General features: G+C 36.4%; 1 protein-coding gene and 1 pseudogene across 1 annotated transcript in view; one reads left to right on the forward strand and one right to left on the reverse strand.

The window, feature by feature from the left end:
* TRIM37 (tripartite motif containing 37) overlaps nt 1–20,675 on the forward strand; it is a 135,445-nt gene that overhangs the window by 77,747 nt on the left and 37,023 nt on the right. The window contains exons 13-17 of the mRNA XM_012648450.1: nt 6,324–6,503; nt 10,256–10,370; nt 11,287–11,502; nt 12,823–12,959; nt 19,905–19,990. Of these exons, the coding sequence (XP_012503904.1) occupies nt 6,324–6,503; nt 10,256–10,370; nt 11,287–11,502; nt 12,823–12,959; nt 19,905–19,990 (734 nt within the window). The remainder of the gene's footprint in view (nt 1–6,323; nt 6,504–10,255; nt 10,371–11,286; nt 11,503–12,822; nt 12,960–19,904; nt 19,991–20,675) is intronic.
* Nucleotides 3,853–4,862, reverse strand: LOC105813631 (annotated as a pseudogene).

Here is a 20,675-nt window from a genome sequence, read left to right on the forward strand (position 1 = left end):
TTGTGAGTGTATTTAGGGTCCACCTGAATCAAGGATAATCTCTTCATCTCAAATTTCTTGGCTTAATCTCAGCAGCATGCCCCCTTATTTGCCATAATAGATAACATTCACAGGTTTCAGGGTTTGGAGTGTGCATATCTTGTGGGGGAAGAGATTGGCATTATTCACCTACAAACTAATTAGGTCATTAAATATGAAATGTCTGATTTTGAATGAAAAGTTCGGTTGATTATATCTCAAACAAGAAGCAGTACAATTAATCAAAGTATGCGCCTAAACTGTCGACACAGTTTTGCCATCTTAACAGTAGTTTGTTTATGCCAGCAACAAAGAAGCCTGGAGGGCGATTGGCAATGAAATTGCAAAAGGTGTTTTCCACAGCTTGTTGAGAATTGAAAATTTTTCTTTGCAAGAAGTAGTCCAAAGCCTGGACCAAGAAGTGGTAGTCAATTGGTGCAAAGTCTGGTGAATACGGTGGATGACAGAGAGTTTCCAAGTCCAGCTTCTGTACTTTGAGCAGCTTTATTTGTGCAACATGTGATCGACTGTTGTTGTACAAGAGAATAGGCCCATCTCTATTGACCAGTCTCGGCTGCTTAATCACAAGCATCCTCCTCATTATGTCCAGTTGGTTGCGGTAGCCATCTGCTGTAATTGATTGACCAGGTTTCATGAAGCTGTAGTGGATAATACCAGCGTTGGACCACCAAACAGACACCATTAGCCTTTTTTGATGAATATTTGGTTTTGGATTGTGTTTCATCACTTCATCTTTACCTAACCATTGTTCCAAATGCTTGCGAATGTCAAAAAGAATCCATTTTTCGTCACATGTAACAATACGGTGTAGAAATGGTTACCTTTATGTTGTGACAGCAAAGAAAGGCAAGCTTTGAGACAATTTCTGACATACGGTACCTATCTGTCTAGCTTCTTTACCTTGCCAGTTTGTTTCACATGGTCCAGTATTGTTGGAATAGTAACATCAAACCTTGCCGCTAAACCACATATAGGTTGAGATGGATTTGCTTCCAGTATGACTTTCAGCTTATCATTGTCCTCCTTGGTCTCAGGTTACCCACATGGCTCATTTTCAAGATTAAAATCACCAAAACAGAACTTCTCAAATCATAAATGTATTGTGCATTCATTAGCCACATTCTTCCCAAAACTTCGTTGATTTAGGTGTCTGCGCTGCATTGGTTCCACGATGGAACTCACATTCAAAAATAACACAACTTTTTGACTTATCCACGGTTTCATAAAAATTGCCGTAAAAAAAATTTGAATAATGATCACAAGCCAAAATGTGTTTTTGCAAGACTAAAGATGTCCCTTCACAAGAAAAATAAAACAAGAAGAATCAGAGTGAAATGCTAGAGATCTCAACTGTGAAACTTATTACTTAAGGAAATGGAACATTTCATATTTAGTAACCTAATATAATTGCACTGCTAAAATAACAGACATATAGCTAGTAAAGTAACAGAGGAGATAAAATGGAGTGATAAATACTTAAGTTAGAAAAAGGGAAAAGGTAACAAAGAACAGATGGGACAAATACCAAAATGTTTTAATGTAAATAGTCTAAACATCCCAATTAAAGTGTAGAGATGATCATATTGCCTAAAAAGGCAAGACTCAAGTACACATAATTCACAAGAAATTCACTTTAATTGTAGAGATATACTGTGTTGGTAGTAGGCAGAAGGAAGTTTGAAGAGTTATTTTAATGTCAGACAAAGTAGATTTCAAAGACTATTACCAGAGATAAAGTAGCCCATTTCATAGTGATAAAAGGATCAGTTAAAGAAGAGGATGTAATTCTAAACACTTACGTTAATGCCCCTGATAACAGATCTTAAAAATATGGGAAGGAAAAACTGATAGAACTACAAAGAGTAATAGACAAATACCTTTTTCTCAATCGATGTAATAATAAATGGGCAGAAAATCATTAAAGATATAGTATACTTTAATAACACTGTAGTCAACCTGACCTGATTTACATTTATAGAAAGTTCCATCTATCAGTAGCAGAATATAAATTATTCGTAAGTACATACAGAACATTTACCTAGATGTAGGCCATGTTCTGAGCTTAAAACATGTCTCAATAAAGTCAAAAGGATTCAACTCATTCAAAGTATGTTCTCTGACCAAAATGGAATTAATTCCTATGTTAGTCACAGATATTTTTAAAGTACCAAAGTATTAATATTTGAAAGCTAAATAACACTTCTAAATAATCCCTAGATCAAAGAGGAAATCATAAGGGATTTTTAAAAAGTATTTTTAAATGAAAACACTACCAGAATTTTTAGTGGAGTATAGTTGCTAAAGTGGTTGGAAGGTGGAAATTTATAGCACTAAATGCCTATATAAATGAAAGGCTCAAATCAATGACCTCAACTTCTGCTTTTCATAGACTAGAAAAAAGAAGACCAAGTTAGATAAAAGTAAGCAGAAGAAAGGAAATAATAAAGATCAAAGCAGAATCCAATGAAATAAAAAACAGAAAAGCATTAGGGAAAATTATTGAAGTAAAAAAAACACAAAATTTTAGAGCTAACTATCTGATTTTAAGAATTATATAATAATAAAGCTACAGTAATCAAAATAGCATAGTATTAGCCTAAGAATACACAAATAGATCAGTAGAATATAACAGAGTTCTGAGACAAATGCACATAAGTAAGGACAACTGATTTTTGATGAAGATGCAAAGGCAATGCTGCAGAGAGAAGGTAGAGTTTTCAACAAATGGTGCTTGAACGTTTCAATATCCATATGTAAAAAAATGAACTCAGGCCGGGCGCGGTGGCTCACGCCTGTAATCCTAGCTCTCTGGGAGGCCGAGGCGGGCGGATTGTTTGAGCTCAGGAGTTCGTGACCAGCCTGAGCAAAAGCGAGACCCCGTCTCTACTAAAAAATAGAAAGAAATTAATCAAACAACTAAAAAAATATATAGAAAAAATTAGCTGGGCATGGTGGTGCATGCCTGTAGTCCCAGCTACTCGGGAGGCTGAGGCAAGAGGATCGCTTGAGCCCAGGAGTTTGAGGTTGCTGTGAGCTAGGCTGATGCCAGGGCACTCTAGCCTGGGCAACAGAGCCAGACTCTGTCTCAAAAAAAAATAAAAAAAACAACCAATGAAAATGAAAGAATCTTTTTTTCTTAAACATTATATGCCATTCACATGGTATGATGTAGAGCAGTGTTAAAAAAAAAAAAAGAAATATACCTTTTCTTATAACTAATTTTTTTGAAAACCATTTTATATTAATTTCCAGCTTTTACCTGTACTTGATCCATTTTCATTAATGTTTTTCCCCCCAGATTTTTAGTATTCTTGATTATTTCTCTGTGAATCTTGAGTTTTCACAATACTCATTTTTTAAATAGAGGTAAGTAGAAATTTTCTGAGTTGAAATTCATGTGACACTCAATTAACCATTTTTAAATCCACAATTCAGTGTGATTTAGCACATTCACAATGTTGTGCAAACCCCACCTCTCCGTAGTTTCAAAATATTTCTATCACCCCAGAATACCCTGTACCCGTTAAGTAAACATTTCCCATTTCCTCCTTACCCTATCCCTACATAGCTACTATTCTGTTTTCTCTCTGGATTTACCTGTTCTGGATATTTCGTATAAAAGATTTTATGATGTGAAACCATTGTTTTTTTAAATACATTTAATAAAAATAACACACAGTTTTGCATATTTTACATGTATAGAATATTTACAAATTCCTTCTATAGCATTTACTTAATGTTTATTATTTTTCCAGTATTTTCCTTTTGTACTATTTCTTTCAGTAGTAAAATACTGTCCAGTGTTCTCTTTTACTAAAAAATTAGTTTGTTGGGCAATCCTTGTTCCAAGGCCTCTGTTCTTTTCCATTTTGTTGCCATAGCTTGGTGTGACTGCTCCTTTAAGGTTTCCACAGGACAATTTGGTCTTGGCAGTTGATATCCAGGTGTTGGCCCTGGCCGATTACTGAAATACTTAGTTTTCAATGCCTGTGTGGCTGTAATTGTAATACATGGATTGGATAATAAGCCTTGTATGAGATCTAGCAAGTTGTCTCCTGCTGCAATGAAGATGTGTTGCAGTGGGATTCCAGGGAAACTCTTAAATGTCACATAATGTTGAAGACTGCACATGTCAGGCCCCTGTTCCTCAGTTGGCGTGCCCAAAGTTTCAGATATTCCTGTCAGCTGATCGAGATCTGAATCTCCTGGCAAAAAAGGAACCCTTAAAAGCAACTCTGCTAATATACATCCAACAGCCCACATGTCTATACCCACACCATACATTCTAGCTCCAAATAGTAACTCAGGGGCCTGATACCACTTGGTTACAGCCTGATATGTATAAGCCTACTGGGGCTCCCAAATGATTTCGCCAAGCCCAAATCTGCCAGTTTTAGAACTCCATTTTCATCTAGCAACAAGTTGTTTGGTTTCAGATGCCTATGTAGGATCCTGCATTGATGTAAATATTCTAACCCTTGAAGAGTCACCAACACTTAAGCTTTGACGTGTGATGGTGTCAACACAAGACTATCATCCTTTATTATATCCTCTAGATCAGTTTCCATAAAATCAAAGACAAGGCTAATATTAGATTTATGTCCAAAGGCATCAAGGAACATCTTTAGCTTCTGATCTATGTCTAAGTTTGATTTTCTTAATGGCGATGATTTATCTCTGGCCTTGTAAACTGTGGCAAACTTAAAGTCTCCAACAGCCACTTCCAGCGCCTGTGGGCTCTGGCGCTTTAGTAGCCCTGCCCCATTTCCGGAATGGGCGTGGATGTTGCTTAATGGGGTCTGGCCCCTTTTTGTTTCTTTCATTTAGCATAGGGTTTTCAAGCTTCCCCCATGCTGAAGCATATATCAGAACTTCATTCCTTTATATGGCTGAATAATATACCATTGTATGTATATATCACAGTTTGTTTATTCATTCGTCTGTTGTTGGACATTTGTGTTGTTTCTACCTTTTGGCTATCATGAATAGTGCTGTAAATATTCACATCCAAGTTTCTGTGTGGACATATATTTTTATTTCTTTTGAATATATATACCTAGTTGTGGAATTGCTGGGTTATATGGTAATTCTGTGTTTAACTTTTTGAGGACCTGCTGAACTTTTCCATAGTAGCTGCATCATTTATATTCCCACCAGCAATGTAGGAAGATTTGTATTCCTCTACATCCTTGATATCAGTAGTTATTTTCTATTTTTAATTACAGTTATCCTAGGGGTATTAAGTGGTATTTTATTATGGTTTTGATTTGCATCTCCTTAATGATGAATGAAGTTAAACATCTTTCAGTGTACTTATTGGCCATTGTTGTATCTTCTTTGGAGAAATGTCAATTTATGTTCATTGCCCATTTTTTAATTGAGTTTTTCGTCTCTTTATTGTTGACTTAAAAGAATTCCTAGATATTAAAGCGTTATAAGAGATATGATTTGCAAATAGTTTCTCCCATTTGGTAGGTTGTCTTTTCATTTTTTTGATAATGTCCTTCAATGCACGAAAGTTTATACAATTTATCTTTTTGTAGACCTGAGAATTCTATACAATAGGATACGGAGATCAGGATATATTGGCTTTCCCAGTGTATACATACCTTTTATTTATTTATTTATTTCAGAATATTTTGGGAGTACAAACGTTTTGGTTGCATAAGTTGCCTTTTTTTTTTTTTTTTTTGCCTTTGTACCTTTCAAGTCAAGTTATAAGTGTGTCCATCCCCCAAATAGTGTGCATTGTTACCGGTTAGGTGTGAATTTACCCATCCCCTCCTCACACCTCCCCATATTTTCTATGAAAAAATTTTATAGCCTTGAATTTCTGAGTATACAATAAGTTGCTTTATATAATAAAGTGTTTTAAAATTTACATTTTAAAATTGCCTGGTGATAAACCTCAAAGGATAATAGAAATGACAAAACATTCATATCTGAGGAAATGTAAATAATGAATATATAGAAAAAGTCTTGCATTTGTAAAACAAATAACTTTGAAGTATTTATACAAAATTTATTTTTTGAGGTGTTTTATGTTTGATATATTGGTAAACATTTTTATGAGGAAAAAAGGACCTAGTGCCTAGGACTTATGTTTTGGGTACCCATTCAAAATACTGCTGTTTTTATAAATGATACAATCCTTTCTAAAGGAAATGTAACTGTATATCAATGAGTTTCTTCTCCAGTAATTAATGACCTTAATGTTTAAATGAGTCTGTCTTTTATTCTTCCTTTAAAAAACAAAATAGTAATGGTCTGGTTTTCGATTTTAGATATGAATATCGTGTAGAGATGGTTCACCAGTCCTGCAATGATCCTACCAAAAATATCATTCGAGAATTTGCATCTGACTTTGAAGTTGGAGAATGCTGGGGCTATAATAGATTTTTCCGTTTGGACTTACTTGCAAATGAAGGATACTTGAATCGGCAAAATGATACAGTGATTTTAAGGTAATAGGAAACATTTGATACTGTGGCTTTTTATTGTGGGGGAATAATATCATCAGAACTTTATTTCTTAACTTCAAGTCAGTGACAAGTTAAAAAGAAAAAAACAGACAATAAAAAAAATCTTTATTTCAAAGTCCATCCATTTAACAAAGATGAATATTGAAATTCATACTAACTATAATCTTAACATTTTCTTAACTGTTTCAGGAGTCCTTTGCAATGTATAATAAAAGTCAGTAATTTGTTTGACATCTAGTTAGTAATTTCATTAAAAAAGAAACTACTAAACTGGGTATGGGCCTGTAGTCCCAGCTACTCGGGAGGTTGAGGTGGGAGGATCTCTTGAGCCCAGGAATTAAAGACCATCCTAGGCAACATAGTGAGATCCTGTCTGAAAGAGAAAAAAGGAAACCGCTATTTCCAGGAAATGTAGTAATATTCCATTTATCTATTAAACTTTTAGCAAGCTCACCATTTGGAAAGCTAAGAATAGTGAGGGATCAAGTGCTTCTTTTTTTTTTGACTTGACAATTTATATACTATTTGGGTGACTGGTTTTACACACTTAATTTTATAAAATGACTTTCAGTTCTTTCAGGATAACAGCAAATTAAAAGTAAGGGAATAGAAATGAAGATGAAAACCAACGGTTTTCATCGTTGGTATGTTATTTGCAAGAAAGCAGAGAATATGAACAGTATAAAACAACAGCGATATTTAATGTTGGGGTAGTCTTTGCAGGTTAGAAGTTTTGGGGCATCATTGCATTATGTTATAATTTGATGATCAAAATGGGAACCTGAGTATTTTAAAAAAGAAATTCAAATATGTTCTGAACTGAGAAGTTTCAGAGTACTTAACAGTTTAAAAAGTTGCCATCAAAACAATTTTAAAAGTTTTTTTCCTGGGGAGTGATCTACAGCAGTCCCCAACCTTTTTGGCATCAGGGACCAATTTCATGACAGTTTTTCAACGGTGCTGCTGCTGCTCTGTGTGTGTGTGTGTGTGTGTGTGTGTGTGTGTGTATAGGACTGCTCAGGGAGTGGCTGTAAATACAGATGAAGTTTCTGCTCAGGGAGTGGCTGTAAATACAGATGAAGTTTCTGTTCCCTCACCTGCTGCTCACCTGCTGCTGTGAGTCCTAAGTTTCATGGAAGAAAATTTTTCCGCTGACAAAGGGGATGGGGGATGGGGCAGGAAGTGGAGCTCAGGGGGTGATGGTGATGCTTGGCCTGGTTCCTAACAGGCCACTGACATACTGGGCCTCGGCCTGGAGGTTTGGGGACCCTAGATATACTCCTAAATTTCACTTTTTCTCAGCTCTTTGTTCTTGAGCATGCTAGATAAATGAGTTGCTGTCTGATCAATGTTTACTATTAGGTGTATTCTTCATGGCTTTTCTGGAAGTATAAAGAAGTGAAAAAAGGAATATGAGTTTCAGGGTTGGGAAATACGTTCATGTTTTTGTCATATTTTCTTTTAGAGGGATTATTTTAGTTCTATTTTATAACTTTTCAGGCTTTTGGTTTTTAATTATTTACCAAGAGAAATAATTGGCTGCTATTTCATGCTTCTTCTATAGAGAGGATTGCAAAATTATTCAAACATTAATTTTACCAACCTACAAAAGAGCCATTTTTTATATCCTTAGTCCTTTCCTTATTGGAGTCATAGTAATGTTAAATCTTTCTGCTGGCTGGCTGTGTCAGAGAATTTTCTTTTTTTAATGCACTTTAACCTGGCCTATAGTTTTTTAATTAAGCCATCCCTGTTTATAACAAAACCTTTATTATAGACTTGTATATTAGTTCAGGAACATATTCCTGTTGTGATTTAATTATTTATTCAGCAGCATTTCTGGTGTCTGTACCCTGTGCCTGACACTGGGATGATAATAAAAAAGGAATAGACATGCTTTTATCCTGCAGGAACTCAAGATGAAATGGACAGATAAAACAGAATTTACTACTCTATAAAATAATGTTGTAATAGTGGGATAAATAAATTGCTGTGGGGTTCATGGTGGGATCTTCTAATTGTCCTATTACTTGTAATATTTATTTAATGAGAGATTGTTCAAAATTTAAACCTCATTTAGTTCAAGATTCTAGTGGAATTTTATATGTACTAATTAGAAAGTTATTTGAGGCTTTTCTATAACTTTATATAAATACATTTATTTTACTCTTTCATTGCAAGAGAAAATTAAATTTTACCTGTGTCTTGCTTTTGTTTTAATGGCACAAATATTAAAAATAAGGTGCAGGGTTGACCCACAGTTTCCTTAGTCATTCAAGGAAAATAACTCATTTGAAGGTCTTACTCTAATGTCTTTCTAATGAGTACTGTCCTAGGCAGTATCCACTTAGACAATGGTTGAGTGAATCATCTCTGCCCTCTCATGAATGAGTATCCTTGACTAAAATTAGATATCTACTGCAGATAACTATTAGATGGTCAGTAGTTTCTTACACCAGGTGCAAAGTCCTAGAAAAAACTAAATGGTAACTAACATAAGAGTGGTAGGGTGGAAGGGCTGGAAGGGGTTGGAGATGTAGACTTCCAAATTAGTCTTGCCTCTGGTTCTTCTTTTCCACAAAAACACCTTTACACATGCACCACAAATGTTTTCACTATTAATGTAATCATATTAGGCTATGTAACAAAGGTATAGGTTTGTTTGCTTAAATAGGTATTAGTTTTTTAAAAATAGAAATGACAGCTGGGCATGGTGGCCCATGCCTGTAATCCTAGCACTTTGGGAGGCCAAGGCAGGAGGATTGCTTGAGGCCAGAAGTTCAAAACCAGCCTGAACAACATAGCAAGACCCTGTCTCCACCAAAAATAGAAAAATTAGCCAGGTATGGTGGCACACACCTGTAGTTCTCAGCTACTTGGCAGGCTGAGCAAGAAGGATCACTTGAGTCCAGGAGCTTGAGGTTGCAGTAAGCTATGATGACCCTAGCCCAAGCAAAAGAGCCAGGCCCTATCTCCAAAAAAGGGCAATAACTTTGGATAGATCAAGAGTCTATCATTTATCCATTAATTTAATATAAAAACAGTACTCTTTTATCTCTAATCCTAGCTGAGACACACCATATTGTATTAATAATATAGGGAGGGTTTTTTTTTTTTCTTTTTTGGTTTTCTTGTTTGTTTTTGAGACAGAGTCTCACTCTGTTGACTGGGCTAGAGTGCTACGGCCTCAGCATAGCTCACAGCAACTTCAAACTCCTGGGCTCAAGTGATCCTCCTGCCTCAGCCTCCCAAGTAGCTAGGACTACAGGCAAGCACCACCACACCTGGCTAATTTTTTCTATTTTTAATAGAGACGGGGTCTTGCTCAGGTTAATTTTCAACTCCTGACCTCAAGTGGTCTCCCCCTCCTCAGCCTCCCGGAGTGCTAGCATTGCAGGCATATGAGCCACTGCACCCGGCAAAGGGTGTTTTGATTCTAAGCTGCTATCTGAAGGGACTGAGGATATAGTTTATTTAGAGCATATAAGTAACTCTTTGGGGGACGTTAGAAAAGTACAGATTGAGTTGGACAGCTGACTTTTCAGAACCTTATATCATTATAATTTGTGGACTACATGTATAAATAGTGAATACCAGGAGCTTTGAGTTCATTTGAAGTTTAGCCTTATAACATAATCAAATCAACCAAAATTGCAGAATTTATAATTATAGATTCAAGGCTAGATTATGTTTTACCGTTTGGATTATTTTTTATGTGGAGCTACTCTTTTAAGGTTTCAGGTACGTTCACCAACTTTCTTTCAAAAATGTCGGGACCAGCATTGGTATATTTCTCAGTTGGAAGCTGCACAGACTAGTTATATCCAACAAATAAACAACCTTAAAGAGGTAAGGAAGTAACATCTATTTCTGATTTAGTGTTTTGTACTGTCCTTTTGCCTTGTTATATTTGTAATTAGATTTTGGATATTTATTGTTTGTAATTTTGTTAAAAAAAATCCAGTTATCCTGTTCCCTGTCCTTATCACCTTTGAGCCTCTAGTTCTGCAGTGTCCAATTCAGTAGCCACTAGCCATATATGGCTATGTAAATGTAACATAATTAAAAATTTATTAATAGTTCTTTGGTTGTAGTAGCCTCATTTCAAGTGCTTGATTTAGGCATTGCAGATAAAGAACGTTTCCATCATTGCATAAAGTTGTATTGCACAGTACTGCTCTAGTTTTAGGTAAACTCTTTGTGTTTCTCTCAATTACTTAGGTATTTCTCTTCCACAAGCTATCTTTAGAGGACTCCAAGCTATAGAATAGTTGAAAGTTGCCCCATCTTGAACTCTCACTATTGTTGAGTGAGCACTGGGGAAGATCAGTTAATGAATTTTTATTTTACAGTGGTAAACTAAATTATGTAAGGAATGTTTCTTTTCCCCTAATGAAACTTGAGATGTGGTTGGAGGTTTGGAGTGCTGAGAGTGGTTAATAGATGAGGGAGGAAAATATGAATATATAAATAAAAACATACTTTTAGAGATTTTCATGCTAAGTGTAGTATTTAAAACTTCCTATATTCACTATACAGTTTGCTAATTATCTGTGTAGCTTGGGCTGGATATGAAAGAAGGAGGATAAGAATAAACAGGGTAATTTATCTTTGTCACAGATTTTTTTCATAATCAAAAGGAAGGAGGGATTGAGAGAAATGGTTTTAGGAACATCTGGATGCAATTTTTTTTTACTTGAATCATTTTTTACTGTGCCAGTGAGGCACTGCTTATGACCTTTTATTTGTGTTCTTGTTTTAAAAGAGACTTACTATTGAGCTGTCTCGAACTCAAAAATCAAGAGATTTGTCACCACCAGATAATCATCATAGTCCCCAAAATGATGATGCTTCGGATACACGAGCTAAGAAGTCTGCATGTTCTGACATGCTTCTTGAGAGTGTTCCTACTACAGCTTCTGTAAGGGAGGCCAAAGAGGATGAAGAAGATGAGGAGAAGATTCAGAATGAAGATTATCATGTAATAATTAGGGCAGTTTTAGATTTTTTGTGTGTGTTTGATAAAATAACTATAGGGTCATGGCTTTTAACATATAATGTATTGATGCAGTGGGCTGAAAATCTTGTTCATTCATTTTCATTGTGTATGCCCTTATGTATAAGTCAGTAGTTGTTGAATCAAAGCATTTCAAGGTTCTAAAAATTAGTTTATTGCAGAAAACTATTCATTTTATAAAACTGATTGTGGCGGACATTCTAGAAACCAAACTATAAATTGTGGATTTTAAAAATATGTTCTATTTCCATTCACTGAAACTAGTAGGTACTTTATCATTGCATATATAGGTAGAATGATTTAGGATTTGGGAGACTGCCAGGTTTTGTCCCAGCTAAACAACAATCACAATAAGAATTTAAGAATTGGTTGCTGTTTTTAAGTAAAACAGGGATGCTGAGATAAATGAAGGTTTTTTTGTAGTAGTTGCTATTTTTTAAGATGAGAAAGAGGCCAGACATAGTGCCTCATGTCTGTAATCCTAGCACTTTGGGAGGCTAAGCAGGGAGGATCGCTTGAGGCCAGGAGTTCAGGACTGACTTGAGCAAAATAGCAGGACCCCATCTTTATAAAGCCGGACGTGGTGTAATGCACCTACAGTCCTAGCTACTCCATGGGTTGAGGCAGGAGGATCACTTCAACCCAGGAATTTGAGATTCAGTGAGTTATGATGACACCACAGCACTCTAGCCCAAGTGGCAAAGTGAGACCCTGTCTGGAAAAAAAAAAAAATAGGAGTGACTTCAGTTTTATGTTAAAATGAAGGAGCCAGTGGGGAGAGAGATTGAAGATAAGGTTAAGTGCATTGATAACTAAGGAGATAATAGGGATTGGCATGGAGCACTCAGGCGTAGCAATTAACTGAGTAAAAGGAAGGGTGGAGTTTATGGATAAGGCAGCTGAAAGCTGGGGAAGTTTATGCTTATTAGCTTGTATTTTTTTCTGTGCAGATAGATGACAGGGTTATTTAATGATCTTTAGGATGATAAAGGTTAGGCAGAACTTGTTACTCTGTGAGGAATCTTACTGGAAGCCGACATGGAACATATGAAGCGTTTCCAGTAACATTGAGGACCCAGTTGAAGTTGGCAACCATAAAAAGTAGTAATACCAGTCAGTGTGGTTGTGCGAATTTCTCTACAGAGTTTAGCTGCCTAGGCACAGGAGCAGAGAATAGAAATCTGGTAACTTTTTTCTTTGGTGCTTGGTTCATGGGCTGGATAGGGTGTTCAACTGAGTGGAAATATTTGGAATAGAAATCTTGTTTTCTTTGCCTCAATCTAGCATGAACTGTCAGATGGAGATCTGGATCTGGATCTTGTTGGTGAAGATGAAGTAAATCACCTCGATGGCAGCAGTTCCTCTGCTAGTTCCACAGCAACAAGTAACACAGAGGAAAATGACATCGATGAAGAAACTATGTGAGTATCCCACATTAATTACCACTATAAATACCACTGTCTAAGTGGTAATTATTAGAAGCATATTAACTAACTCAGGCTTAAAAGTGGGGATATTCAGCCATTTTCTGAAAGAATCAGTAGCCAGTTTTCTCCCTCTCGTCTCTGAGTTTTAAGCCCAGAATTTTTGTTTTAACTTTTTTTTTTTTTTTTTTTTTTTAGAGACAATCCCTTGTTCTGTCTGGCCAGGCTCAAGTGATCCTCCTGCCTCAGCCTCCTGAGGAGCTGGGACTACAGGTGTGCACCACCATGCCCGGCTTATTTTTTTATTTTTTTGTAGAGACAGGGTCCTGCCGTGTTGCCCAAGCTCATCTTGAACTCCTGGCCTCAGATGATCTTCCTGCCTCAGCCTCCCAAAGTGCTGACATTGTAGGCATGAGCTATTGGGCCTGGCCTATTTTAACTCTTAACTTTTAATTTTGAAATTACTTTATACTTAAGAAAAGTTACAAAAATATTACTTAGAATTTCCATGTACCCTTCACACAGATTCCTTCCCCAAATGTTAATATTTTGCTTTATGTTTCTCTTTTCTCTGTATAATTTTTTTCTGAGACACTTGAGATTAAGTGAATACACTTCTCATAGTGTACTTTCTATAAACAAAGATATTGTTTACCTAACTATAGTACAGTTATCAAAATCAGGAAATTAACATTGATGTAATAGTATATTAAAAATTTTGCCAGCAATGTTTTTTGTCTGGTTCAGGATCTATTCCAGGATCACATGTTGTGTTAGGTCTTAAATCTCTTCAGTCTGCTTCAATCTGAATTTTTTTGAAAATTTGTTTTTCATGACTAACGCTTTTGAAAAATACAGAATTGTTATTTTATTGAAAGCCCCTCAATTTGGATTAATCCGAAGTTTCCTCATGATTAGACTGAGTTTATGCACTTTTGGCAGGAATACTACAAAAGTGATGATGTGTCCTTTTTAGTGCATCATAGTACAGTAGGGGGAGCACATGATGTCAGTGTATCCCATTACTGGTGATTAATTTTGATCACTTGGTTGACGTAGCATCTGCCAGGTTTCTCTAAAATGACTGCTTTCCCTTTGTAATTAATAAGTATTTTGTGGGGACATATTGTGATACTGAAAATACCCTATTTGTCATCCTACTTTTGCTTACTAATTTTAACATCTGTTAATGATTCTTGCTTGAAAACGATTACTATGTTGATTGGCAAATGATGATTTTCTAATTCCATTATTCCTTCTACATTCATTAGTTGGAATTTAAGGAAGAGTTTTTCTGTCTCATTAATTGATTAGTATAGACTCCCAGATTTTCATATAATTAAATGACTTAGTCCTTTACTATCATTTATTGCCCAAATAAGCTCAGATTTGGCCAGTGGGAACTTGTTATGGCTAACTCCTGTGTTCTTTTGCAATGTCCCCATCATTTTTAAAGCACTTTTTTACTTCCTAGTACTACTAGACATTTGAAGTTCATCTTGTACTTTCTTTGTCCCAGTGCTGGCATCAGCTATTTCACAAAAGAGTAAGGTGAGAATTTTAACACCCTATTTGACTCCCCTTCATTCTCACAAATAAGTTCCTCAGAATAGAACATTTTTACTTAATGTTCCTCCTTTAGCATATGTAGCAAATTGTCTAAAATGGGTTAGCTAGTTGAAACGTGAAGCCAAGGTACCTAAATCCTTGAATCAGAAGTCATTGTTATAGTGAGATTTTCGGAGATGTAAAATAGAACTGGTTAAATTTGAATCAACATGGAAAATTTACAGTTGATTCCTTTAGATAGTGATTCTGTAAAGTGAAATCCACTTGCTGATGGCTTAAACATGAAGTTCTGTCTGAATTAATTTCTTTGTTATGTCTTTCGACTTTATTTCAAAATTGTTCTAAAGGCAAGTTGGGTTTTATATAAAACTTCCATTACAACCTTTCATTAGATTGACTTTTTAGTCCTTTTTCTAATAGAAAGTTTAACTATGTTCTGTCTACATACATACATCTACAGTAATATTTCAGTTCAAACTATTTTGTATAATTCATAGAAATAACAGCACAATTAATCATGAGCTATTTTGGGCACATGGGAAATCATAAAATATTAAATCTTAGAGATTAAGGTTAATTCCTTTTATATATGAGGAAATAGGCATACAGTTTGGATAATGATTATTATAAATAGCTTTTTAAACTAGAACACAGTCACTTAACAGACTTCTTTCCTTCTCTCTCCTTTTTCTCCACCTTCTCCCTCATTGGTCTTTCTATGATAGTACTGTATGTTTTCTTCCTGCTGTTTGTTTTTACTTTTTATTTTGAGATACTTGTAGATTCACATGCAGTTGTAAGAAATAATGCAGATCCCAACACTCTACCCAGTTTTTCCCAGTGGTAACATCTTGTCAAACAGTAGTACAACATCATAATCAGAATATTGATATTGATATAGTCAAGATAGAGAACATTTCTATCATCATAAGAATCCCTCATGTTGCCGTTTTATAGCCACACCCACTTTTCTCCCACTTGAGCCCTCTTCTTAACCCCTGGCAACCACTCATCTGTTCCCCATTTCTATAATTTTGTCATTTAAAGAATTAAAGTTATATAAATTGAATCATACAGTAAGTAATCTAAAGGGATTGGCTTTTTTTCACTCAGTATAGTTCTCTGGAGATTCATCCAGGTAATAACTAATAATCTGGGAATTGATTTTTTTTTTTATTGCTGAGTAGTATTTTATCTTGTGGATGTACTACAGTTTGTTCAACCATTCACCTATTAAAGGACATCTGGATTGTTTCCAGTTTTGGGCTACTGTAAACATACATGTACAGGTTTTGTGTCAACATAAGTCTTCATTTCTCTGTGATAAATGTAAATGCTGGATTGTATGGTAATTACATGATTAGGTTTTGAAGAAATTACCAATTTTCCAGAATGGCTATAATGTTTTACATTCCTACCAGCACTATATGAGTGATCCAATTTCTCTGAATCCTGACCAGCATTTAGTGGTGTTATTAGTTTTTATTTTAGCTGTACTGATAGGTTTGTAGTGATATTTCATTGTGGTTTTAATGTGCATTCGCGTAACTTCTGGGCTCAAGCGATCCTCCTGCTTCAAGTGATCTTCAGCCTTCTGAGTAGCTGAGAGTACAGGAGCGCACCACCACACCTGGCTAATTTTTTCTGTTTTTGGTAGAGAGGGGGTCTCGCTCTTGCTCAGGCTGGTCTTAAACTCCTGCCCTCAAGCGATCCTCCCGTCTCAGCCTCCCAGAGTGCTAGGATTACAGGCGTGAGCCACTATGCCCAGCCCTTGAACATAGTTTCATCTGTTTAATTTACCATCTGTATATCCTTGTTGGTGAAATTTCTCTTCCTGTTTTTCTAATTGGATTGTTTTTGTTTATTCAGGTTTTTTATGGTAAAAATTCATAACATGAAATTTATCATTTTAACCATTTTTAAGTGCAGTGGCATTAAGGACATTCACATTTTTATACGACCATCACCGTCCTCTATATCCAGAACTTTTTTTAATCTTCTCAGCCTGAAACTCCATAACCATTAAACAGTAACTCCCCCTCAGCCTCTGGCAACTACTGTTAAGTTTTGAGAATTCTTTATACATTCTAGATGCTAGTCCTTTGTCAGATATATGCTTTGCAGATACTTTGTCCCACTTGGTACCTTTTCTTTTCGTCTCCTTTTACCAAGTGAAAGTTTTTAATCTTTCAGTGATGCTTTGTAGTTTTCAGAATATGTATTTGGTACTTCTTTTGTTAAATTTAGTACCGAATAATTTGTTCTTTTATGCTGTTGTAAATGGAATTGATTTTTTAATCTCCCCCTTCCCCCACAGACCCCCAAGAGACAGGGTCTCACTCTGTCACCCAGGCTGGAGTGCAATGGCATGATCTTTGCTCACTGCAGCCTTTAACTCCTGAGCTCAAGCAATCCTCCTGAGCAGCTGGGACTACGGGTGCACCCTACCATGCCCAGCTAATTTTAACAAATTTAATTTTAATTTTTTTTTTTTTTTGAGGCAGAGTCTCACTCTGTCATCCTGGGTAGAGTATAGTGGTACCATCATACCATCATAGCTCACAGCAACCTCAAACTCCTGGGCCAAGTGATCCTCCTGCCTCAGCCTCCCAGGTAGCTGGGACTACAGGTACAGGTGGGCACCATGTGGCCTGGCTAATTTTTTCTTTGTTTTTTTTTTTTTCAGTAGAGATGGGGTCTCACTCTTGCTCAGGCTGGTCTCGAACTCCTGACCTCAAGCAGTCCTCCCTCTTTGGCCTCCCAGAGTGCTAGGATTATAGGCATGAGCCACCACACCCTGCCAAAAAATTTTTTTTAGAGACGGGATCTTGATATATTGCCTGGGCTGGTCCTGAGCTCTTGCCCTCAAGCAGTCCTTAGCCTCCCAAGTAGCTGGGATTATAGATGCAAGCCACTATGCCCAGCTAATTTCATTTTTGGATTGTTCTTTACAAGTATGTAGAAATACAGTTGATTTTTGTCTCTTAATTTTGTATCCTGCAACCTTGCTGAACTCATTTATTGTAATTGCTTTTTAGTGGATTCTTGAGGATTTTTCTATATACAGTCATTTCATCTGTGAATAGACTTGGATTTACTTTTCCAGCCTGGATACCTTTTTCTTTTTCTTGCCTAATTTTTCCAGCTAGAATTTGCAGAACGTTGTTGAATTGGTGTGAGTGGACATCCTTGTCTTATTCCTGATGGTAGGAGGAAAGCATCCTGTCTTTCCCCATCAAGTATGATGTTAACTGTGAGTTTTTTTGTAGACACCCTTTATGAGGTTGAGGAAGTTCCCCTGTGTTCCTACTTTGTTGAGTGTTTTTATCCTGAAAGTGTGTTGGATTTTGTCAAATGCTCTGGAGTTTTTATTCTGTTGACATATGTGGTATATTACATTAGTTGATTTTTGGATTTTAAACCAACCTTGCATTCCTAGGATAAATCCCACTTGGTCATGATGTATGGTTGTTTTTATATGTGCTGGATCCTGTTTGCTAGTATAGTCATCCCTTAGTATCTGTGGGGGATTGATTCTAGGACCTCCCCTGAATACCAAAATCTGAGGATGCTCAAGTCCCTTATATAAAATGGTGTAGCATTTGCATATAAGCAATCAGTATCCTCCCATATACTTTAAATCATCTCTAGATTACTTATTATACCTACTGCAATGTAAATGCTATGTATGTAATTTGTTTTATTGTATTGTTTAGGGAATAATGATAAGGGAAAAAAGTCTGCACATGTTCAATACAGACTTTATTTATTTATTTTCATGCTCTGTCACTCAGGCCCGTATAGTGACCTGATCATAAATCACTCTTACCTTGAATTCCTAGGCTTAAGTGTTCCTCCCATCAGCCTCCCGAGTAGCTGGGACTATAGGCACAAATCACCACACCCAGCTAATTTTTCTGTGTTTTTGTAGAGATGGGGTCTTGCTGTATTGCCCAGGCTGGTCTCGAACTCCTGGCCTCAAGCGATCCTCCCACCTCAGACTTCCAAACTTTTGGGAGTACAGGCATGAGCCTCCGCACCCAGCCAACAATTTTTTTTTTCTTAATATTTTTCATCCTTGATTTTTTGAATCCATGGATGCAGAACCCATAGATACAGAGGGCTGACTGTATTTTGTTGATGCTCTTAGCAGTGTTGTGTGTTTCTCTGAGGCTTTGTTCTCTAGCTTGCTTCTCCCCCCAGACAAAATATCTGAGCCACCGTTTTGAAGCTGGAGTTAGGGACAGAGGTGTGCTTCTCTCACGTTAAATGCTGAGCTAAATAAGTGCTGGGGACTATAGCCTTAATTCTTCTTAGCTTGCCTTTTCAGGCCTGGGACCTCCACCTTATGAATAAGCTGGGGCAGGGGTGATCTGGGCCCCAGTATTCTCATCATGCTGCACCCAAGTAGACCCTTTATTCTGTGAGTGGGTCTGGGCAGAAGAAGCGAGCTCCCACCTTGTGGCCACATATGCCTGGACCTTAGCTTCCGCAACAGGTAGCTGGGGACAGAATGAGAAATGCTGATGCCGTGCCCCTCCTAGAAATATAGCCCTCCTCTCAGGAGCTGCTGGAAATGGGAGGCCTACATTCTTGGCTGTACCAGTTGGGAGTGGGATTTCTGTATTAGCAGGGGAAGAAGAATGGTTTTGGTTCAAATACTGCAGATATGCAATGTTTTTACCAAATTTTTACAGCTTTTCCTGAGTAAATATTTCTTCATTTGCCATATGCCCTTCAGACTATTTCCAGAGTCTTTAAATGGTTATTTTAGAAATAATTTTCACTAGTTTCACTGGAGCGTAGTTCTGCAAAGCTCCTCATACTGTCAAGCTGGGAGCTGATCTTCATTTCTTTGAATATCCAAAACTAGCATTGATTTATACTAATCCAAATAGTACTTTGTTGTATAAAGTAATAGCGAGTGTTTTTTAGTATGAGAGACTTTGTGAGATCTACTAGGGAGCTATACCCTTCTTTCTGAAATATTTTAAGAAAAGAATATTTAGTCATATACAGTAACTTGGGCTTTTAAAAAATTAATATGTAGTGTTTTAGGCCTAGTTTTTACTACCATTAGATTACCAATTCTCTGAAGCTATAATCTCTCTTTACAATGATTCTTAAGCCATTTTAAAATTTAAATGTTCTAAAAATTAAATGCCAATGTATCTTGATATTTTTAAAAGGCTATTTGAGTATTAACACTACTTATATTTGTGATAATGACAAAAATCTTTCTAATCCTTTTTGTATTTAGAAATATTCTATCTTCACAGGAGAAAGCTATGCACTATTATAAAATTTGTTGAGTTGTGACAAATCATTCATTATATTTACTCTATGAGCATGATGAATTTTGTGTATATTTAGGTCTGGAGAAAATGATGTGGAATATAACAACATGGAATTGGAAGAGGGAGAACTCATGGAAGATGCAGCTGCTGCAGGACCTCCAGGTACAGAGGCCAAACCTACCCCCCACGCCCCACACTCACCCTAAGCCATTCTGTCTCTGCTTTTCTCTGACCATATCATATTGTAATAGGTGGTAGCCACTGCTGTACATGGCTGATGGTGTTAGAAGTGCTCTATCTTATAATAGTATGGATTTCAGTGTTTATTACTAATGATATTAAAATAATAACTAACATTTGCAAAATGTTCTTTTCGTACCAGGCACTGTATGAAGTACTTTATGTGCACCTTATTTCATTTATTTATAAAATTCTATGAGACAGGTTCACTGATGCATACATAGAGAAATTAAGCAATTTGCCAAGTTTTCACAATTTAGTAAATGAAAGAGATTAATTGGATCCCCAGGTTTCTCTGGGTCCAAAGTCCATATTGGATACTGTTCTTTCTGGTATACAAGTCTTATTTGTATATCTTGCTTGGCTATAGAATGATCTGAATAGAGTCATTGAATTTTGGACTTACAGAGGATCTTTAGAGAGCTCATTTTAGATCAACAAAATTCAGAGATTTAGATGCCTGATCACAGAGCTAGTTGTTGATATAAACAGACTAGATCCCCAGATCCTCTTGTTTTGGGACCCTGTTTTTCCCCCAGACCATACTGTTCCTTCTGGGATGAACTGACTTATATAGTGGGTGTTTGTTTTGTGTTCTTGGATCCGT

Source organism: Propithecus coquereli, unplaced genomic scaffold (genome assembly GCF_000956105.1).
Source record: "Propithecus coquereli isolate 6110/MARCELLA unplaced genomic scaffold, Pcoq_1.0 Scaffold285, whole genome shotgun sequence".
In the NCBI taxonomy this organism is placed as follows: Eukaryota; Metazoa; Chordata; class Mammalia; order Primates; family Indriidae; genus Propithecus; species Propithecus coquereli.